This window comes from Mastomys coucha, unplaced genomic scaffold, assembly GCF_008632895.1.
Source record: "Mastomys coucha isolate ucsf_1 unplaced genomic scaffold, UCSF_Mcou_1 pScaffold7, whole genome shotgun sequence".
Classification (NCBI taxonomy): Eukaryota; Metazoa; Chordata; class Mammalia; order Rodentia; family Muridae; genus Mastomys; species Mastomys coucha.
Window position 1 is genome coordinate 75,744,581 of NW_022196913.1, and position 7,750 is coordinate 75,752,330.

At 40.3% G+C, this 7,750-nt stretch overlaps 1 protein-coding gene across 4 annotated transcripts in view; it reads right to left on the reverse strand.

Annotated features, from left to right (window-relative positions):
• Ywhaz (tyrosine 3-monooxygenase/tryptophan 5-monooxygenase activation protein zeta) overlaps positions 1 to 7,750 on the reverse strand; it is a 21,580-nt gene continuing 13,830 nt past the window's right edge. For all 4 annotated transcript variants that reach the window (XM_031358428.1, XM_031358430.1, XM_031358431.1 and 1 more), the window contains exons 3-6: positions 3,609 to 3,732; positions 2,860 to 3,023; positions 2,681 to 2,776; positions 1 to 68 (exon numbers count right to left, since the gene is read on the reverse strand). In XM_031358428.1, the coding sequence (XP_031214288.1) occupies positions 9 to 68; positions 2,681 to 2,776; positions 2,860 to 3,023; positions 3,609 to 3,732 (444 nt within the window). In that variant the 3' untranslated portion in view covers positions 1 to 8. The remainder of the gene's footprint in view (positions 69 to 2,680; positions 2,777 to 2,859; positions 3,024 to 3,608; positions 3,733 to 7,750) is intronic.

The following is a 7,750-nucleotide window of genomic DNA, read 5'->3' on the forward strand; positions in this document are numbered from 1 at the left end:
AAGGCCGGTTAATTTTCCCCTCCTTCTCCTGCTTCTGCTTCGTCTCCTTGGGTATCCGATGTCCACAACTGGTAAAGAAAGGGAAAGATTGATTGTTTTTCAGTATACTTCCGATTGAGAAACAAAACAAACATCCAACCTTCTGTACACACGTCTGGCATGTGACTATACGCTTAGCTGGAAAGACAGACATCACTGAAAACAGCCTGACCTAGGGCATGGCAGATACATAGCACATTTGTCTTTAACAAAATAGAATTAGATAACTAATGGTCAGGAAGAGGAAATCTCAGTCTTCTAGACAAGATGGCAGGTTGGTTTTAGTCACTAAGACATAAAGTGCTTGCCAAGACCCAGCCCCAAACCCACAGTGGAGAAAGAGCCTTGACCCAGCAAGTCCTGACTCTCAAATATGTAAAACCAAAGCTCTAAAGCCAATGGTTTTTAGAGTGTTTTCCAGAAAGGCTGTGATCGTGGAGCTGAGTGAGCTGGCTTTTAGTCACAGACTAAAAGCAGCAGCAGCTCAATCAACCAAGCTAACTGCACACTGGGCTTTCCTGACATTTCAAGTTAGGAAAATATTTCTCCTATTTGCAAGAAATCAAAATGATTCTACAGAAAAAGAAAGGAAGAGAGAAAGAAAGAAGGTAGGAAGGGAGGGAAGGAGGGAAAAGAAAAAAGGTGTTCATAGTGTGGCAGTGTTATAATTTTCACTATTAATTTTTCATAATTGCTACTGTTTCAGTAAGCTAAAAGACAGCTTCTAAATTATTTCAACTGCTTCAATGTAAAAATATTTTAAGCCAAACTACTTAAAAAGGAGGAAAAGGAATCTAACAGCATGTATTCTCCCCAAGTTATCCTCCATGTCTGGTCTAGAACAGAGACCCGAAGGTCATCAGAACTGGCCAAATGCCTTCTTGCAACCTGTGTGCTCACGGACAAGACAACAGCCTCTCCCATCTGCCTCCTTCTTGTCCTTTAAGGGCTTTAGCATTTGTGTAAAAACATTACAAACTAGGTACAGGACAGCTTTTTCCTGTGGGCATTGGTTGTGTCAGCTGGGTGTCAAGCTGTTACAGCAGCCTGCTAACAAGGCTCAGAGGAGAGCTGCCCAGCCTTCTTACTCGGTCCAGGACACTTTTTTCTGTAGTCACACCACAATTCCAATGGATGAGAGCATTAAATCAGAAGCCCATAAAAGTAGTGACACATCTAAGGTCTACTTTAAATACCACTATCACTTCAATGCAAGCCTGGACAACATGTAAGACACCTAGTTTTTCTTCTTGCTTTGCCTAGAATTTGTTTCTCCTTCCTGAGTCTCCCACCAACTGAACAGGTGTGTTACCATGCTCAGTGAGAAAATAAATTTTTAGCAGTACTGAGGACTACATCCAGGGCCTCACACACCGTCGGTAGGCACTTTTCCAATGAGCTACATTCACCACCCCCCATATTCTATTAGAATTAGCTAATGAATCAAGTGCTTTCATTTGGGCTGAAGATGCAGTTCAGTGGTAATACCCTGGCCACGCTCGCACGTGTGTATGCATGCGTGCGTGCATGTATGGCCCAAATTCTCCTTCCAGCACACGCAGCAAGTCCATTCTATATTAGCCCTTGTTTCCTTTTCATTTAAGTCTCTTAAGTTTGTAGACAACCCCAGTTACAGTTAGTAAAATAATTTTAGCTACAGACATGTAAAAGGATGGACAGACAAGTCTCTTAGACAAATTGAACACACACAGAAACAGTAGATGACAGATCAGAGGCACTCATTTCTACCTTTTCTTATTTGTAAGTACACTGTAGCTGTCTTCAGACACCCCAGAAGAGGGTATCAGATCCCATTACAGATGGTTGTGAGCCACCATGTGATTGTTGGGACTCAGGACCTCCAGAAGAACAGTCAGTGCTCTTTACCACTGGAGCCATCTCACCAGACCCTACCTTTACTCTGACACACAGCAAATGCTGGGTAACTTTTTCACCTAAGCCTCAAAACTTCAATACTTATCCGAAGAAGGGAAAACCAAGGAGCCAACTGTAAGCACGGGCTTTATTGGGATCCCAATTTAAACAATAAATTAGGACCATTTAAATGAATTCTCAAGAATTGCTGTTTTAGTTAAAACAATGGGTACGGGTGTTTCCTGTTCAAACTTTCAGCACAGCAAAGTATCAACTCCAACTTTCCCTGGGAAAGAGACCAGGTGAGCCAGGGCCACACACCCAGCCCTTGCTGTGTAACTTGTCACAGCCAAACATGAAAAGAATACTAAAGGACAAGAAAACCAACTTCAAAGGCAAGTTAAACACAAACAGCCTCAAGTTTACTGTTGTTGTTTTGAGACAGAATCTTGTTATGTAGCCCAGGCAGGTTTGTCACTATGTAGTCCAGGCTAGCCTGTAAGTAACTCACGATTCTTCCTCTACCACAGGAAACCTGGATTATGATTTACTTGTGCTGAGTAAGCACACAACTGACTCTGGGATGAAAACGAAACTACTCAAGAAGTGAAATAGAAAGGAGTAACTTAAATGACAATTTAAACCCAAAATGGTATCTTATAAATACTGGCAATGTTAGTTTTCTTTTTTGTGTGATTAAACAGTAGATAGGAGACTGTATTCAGTTATCCGGCCACACCCAGCACAGACTGCTTTGGGTACTCACTGTCAGGTTGTCTCTCAGTAACTGCATTATTAGCGTGCTGTCTTTGTACGACTCTTCACTTAATGTATCAAGTTCAGCAATGGCTTCATCGAAAGCCTGCAAATGCAAAAAAAAAGTACACCTCAGAATTCAAATAACGAAGACTGCCCAAATTCCCAAGTAACAGGTAAAATACATACTGTTTTTGCAAGAGAGCAGGCTTTCTCTGGGGAGTTCAGGATCTCGTAGTAGAACACAGAGAAGTTGAGGGCCAGACCCAGTCTGATGGGGTGTGTTGGCTGCATCTCCTTTTTGCTGATTTCAAATGCTTCTTGGTATGCTTGCTGTGACTGGTCCACAATTCCTAGATAATGCAACACGGTAAAATGCACTTTCAAAGTCTATGCTGCAGCTTTACTTAAGCCAAACTTTTCATTTAAGATCACATGCGTCCTCTGACATTCTTAACCAAATTATACTATTTAAAACAAACACAATGCTGTCCTGGATCACACTAGCCACTGTTGTCAAGAGATCAGCTCAGAGTAGGGCTGGGATGAAATGATTACTCTGAGGCAAAGCTGCTCTTCCAGGGGAGCCTGGTTCAATTCCCAGCACCCAATACTACTGAACACATGTACAAAGACACGTGCAGGCCAAACATCCCTACACACAACCATCCAATCACTCTCTAGTGATTTCCTCATTCCACTCTGGGGTTATACACCAGTGCAACAGTGAGGAAACATTCTTATACAACTAGCTTTTCAGAAAGCTTCAAGTTTAAAATACCAACATAGGCAAAAGACACAAGACAGAATGAAAGAGCTCTACATATAGCAAGCACCTCAGTGTTCTAAGTAACTGACAGGAAGAATGCATACTTCAAAGGGTGGGCATCCATACCAGAACTGCTTCACATAAGCTCAACCAAGCAAAACCAGCTTACCTTTCTTGTCATCCCCAGCAGCAACCTCGGCCAAGTAACGGTAGTAGTCACCCTTCATTTTCAAATAGAAGACTTTGCTTTCTGGTTGCGAAGCATTAGGGATCAAGAACTTTTCCAAAAGAGACTTCAGAAGAAAAGAAACAGAAATAGTAAGAAGACAATACTTACAATTCAAAGTTAAGTGTTCTTAAGCAAACACTATAGACTGAATTGCAAAATATTTCAAAACAAAACCTTAATTTTTCTAATAACCCAGCAGTCTAGAGTGCTGGTGCAGGAGGATTGCCATGGATGAGACCAGCCTGGACTGCAAACAGACACTACTTCAAAAATTAAATCAACAAGTAACTCAAGGCAGGGAAAAGGCCAGATGGAAAAAGACCTTTTATCTCATCATAGCAATTTATTTTTCTTTTCTACAGACATCACAAATAGCAAAATTTCATTCTGTAGCTTTGCTTAAAACTATTAACTTAAAGCTTACTGAAATTATCACATACTAAATAAAACCAACTTTTTACAGTCATTTTCAAGCAAACAATATAACTGCATTGGAGAGAAAAAGGTAGAACTGAGTGAATAAAAAAAAAAAAAAGTCTCTCACCATACCTACTTCCTTGGATACCACTGCTTTGATATCAAAGTGATGTCCATGTTCACCTGGGCTGAACCCAAGATAAGCCAATTCTTATAAAAAATGTATCTAGATTCTGGTTTCTACTCTCTGAAAAGACTTGAGATTCTAGAATATCTATAATCCAATGATAGGGGACAGAAGTGAACAAACTTTAATCCTGCTGCTTACTTGATGTATGTAGACAGGTCATAAAGATATAGTAAGAGTAAGTGACTAGTAAGAGGCAGTGGTGGCATACACCTTTAATCCCAGCACTTGGGAGGCAGAGGCAGGCGGATTTCTGAGTTTGAGGCCAGCCTGGTCTACATGAGTTCAGAGAAACCCTATCTTGAAAAAAAAAAAAAAAAAGAGTGACTCTATCCCTCATAAGGTACAAATTTGGCATCTGGCATGGGCACCTTTGTAACCTCAACACTTAACGGCAACACAGGTCAGCCGAAGGGTTAGGAAAGTATCTCAGTGACCCTGTGCTGGCCCAGCAAAGCTGCACAATCAACAAGGCTGTGGAGGGTGCAATGGAAAAACCTAAAGCTGGACAGAAATTCCTTTAGGCAGTGTGGATAACTGTTAATGGAAATTGCAACCTACTTTTTATTAGTAACTTCTGTATTCCTAAAAAACATATTGGGAGCAGGGCTGTGGTGGCACACATCTTTAATCCCAGCACTTGGGAGGTAGAGGAGCCGGTTCATGAATTCCAGCTGAGTCCAGCTAGAGTATGTTTCAGAGCTACAGAGAGACCCTTCTGAAAAACCAAAATCAACCAACCCAAACAAAACACCTTACTGGGAATTGTAGTAACAGACCAACAGCAATCCCTCAGTCTCAACACTTAAGTGACTCACTTCATTAACTTTCAGTGTGCCTATCAAAACACCCATTGAATAGTCACAGCGAATCTGCCTAAAGCTCTCTAAAATAAAAGGAGGACGCCCATGAACAAAACATCTAGTTTGGTGCACAAAAGCCACACTCACCTTCTCTGGGGATAATCACAGGCCCTCCAGAACCATGAGTTTTTCAAACTAACAGCAGCAAAAACATTTGAAAAGGTAACTTTCAACTTACGATAGGTACTAGCATGTATTGGGGCCTGGGAATCTACTCATGTGGCCAGAGTGACAGCTGCATTTCTCCATCTACCTTACAGAAAAAGCTATCAATACAAGAGCTGTTACAATTAACTTCCTAGTTCCAAGGACTATACAATTTAAAAAAAAAAACCAAAAAAACTGGGAGTGCATAGAACCCAGATGGCAGCTCCTTTATTTGTAACTTGTGTTTGAGAGGAATCTGGTCACTCTTATCTTCAAGGACATCAGGCATGCACATGGTGCAACCACATGCATACAGAAAAAACACCTCACACAGAAAACAATAAGATAATAGACAATAATGCTGATTGCTTGTACTGTCATGGAAATAGTCATATGAGCTAGATACACTGCTCACCTTAAAATACAGTAATTGTTTATACTGTCTACCCACTTCAAAAGAACAGAAAGTAATCATTTGTGCTAAAATTATTTTCAATACTAACACATTCTTCCTAAACCTAATTTTTATAAGCACTTCAGTTTCACCTACATTGTGTCTACTTCTACAGGTTTTAGTTTAAGGAGAACAAGGACATATGCTTTCTCAAGCAGTCAGGGACTAGACAGTGTTACACTATAGATTACAACAAGAATGAAGTACAGAATAGACTGGAAGATAGAGAAAATGGCAGGCTGAGTTTGTTCTTTGTTTTCTTGGAGTAGGTACAACTATTAAAACAAATTTACACCTTTTAACTTTCACACCGTCAATTTTGTTTTTTAAGCTACAACCTCGATACTGTCCAGGTGTAAACTGGAACTCATGGGCTCAAGTAATCATGTCTCAACCCTACAACTAGTAGTTATGGCAGTAGGTTCTCATGGTTTTTAATCTTATAAGCTAAACAATAACAAAACACAAAACCCATCATGTTGCCTGCTTCTGAGACACTCAAATATTAAATTGACTGATTACAGTGAACTCATACTTTCAACAGCCTACTTTAAAAACAAGAACTCTCCAACATTCAATATAACAAATTTTATGATCTTAGTACTGTAAAAAGACCCATTTCTCAAACAAAAATAAACGCTCACTATTTAACTATTAAAGAACTAAGATACACTATATAATCTGAGGCTGAAACTATCAGATAATGAGTATTTTCCTAAGAGGAAAAAAAATATTCTGTCTCTCTGACACCCTAAGTGCTCCCTTGGGAGGACATACATGAGATGCCAGAGAGCAAGTACAAGCATCCCTGAGCTGCAGCCACATGGCAGGCCGTGTCTACACACCTGTATGAGCCAAGGGAAATCATTCTCTAGAGCAACAGTCAACAAAGACCAGTGAGAAATTGGTCATTAAGGTAGTACAAGTGTCTTGTTTCACTACAACATTAATTTCAAGGTTTGCTTTCCATTTTTATCCTAGGAAAAGTATCCAATATGCTACGTGATCCCCAATCTATCATGAATCCTCAGATTTCCTAGAAATTTGAGCATGTTTCCTCCCCTACCCCTCCCTTTAAAGCAAAGACATTTAGCTCATACAACTTTTTTTTTTTAAAAAAAGATTTATACATGTAAGTACACTGTAGCTGTCTTCAGACCCTTTTTCTTCTCCCTCTGGCCCTGCTCACTCCAGCCCAAATATTTATTATATGTAAGTACACTTTAGCTGTCTTCAGACACCACAGAAGAGATCTCATTACAGATGGTTGTGAGTCACCATGTGGGTGCTGGAATTTGAACTCGGGACCTCAGAAGAGCAGTCTCTTAACCACTGAGCCATCTCTCCAGCCCATAGATCATACAACTTTTAACATAGTAATTTATAGTTTACGCTTATTAAAAAAAGAAAAAAAGAAAAAGGAAGAAAGAAAGAAAAGTAACAGTGGATACTTTTAAAACTTTTGTTTCAATGAGACTTGGGTATGTTTCTAACTCTCAGGCCTCCTGTGGGCTGTGATTTTGAGACAATGTCACCAGTCAGGTTTTTTTTCAAAAGCCCTTTACTAACAACAGACTGTAGCCCTGGTGCAGTAACAGGACAAAGCACATTCCCCACATCAGTTTATACTCTGTACTTCAAATTTCAGAGACAGCACAGAAGCAGTGATATATTTGTAAATATACGGATCTAGGAGGATCGTAAATGCATTTGTTGAGTTCTCACTTTCTACACTTACTGCAGGTACTGCATCAATTGCCACGAGGGTAACACATTAGCAAGAACGAGTCCTAAGCTAGGGTGGTGCTTGTGCCTATAACCCTAGCACTTGGGAGAAAGACTGCTCCAAGCAGGAGGCCAGCCTGAGCTTCAGTGAGATTATACCCTATTTTAAAAAACAAAAAGCTGGGCATGGAAGTGCCAACACTTGGGAGGTAGAGGCAGAAGGAGCAGGATTTCATATCCTGTGTGGACTATACAAGACTTCAACCACACACACACACACACACACACA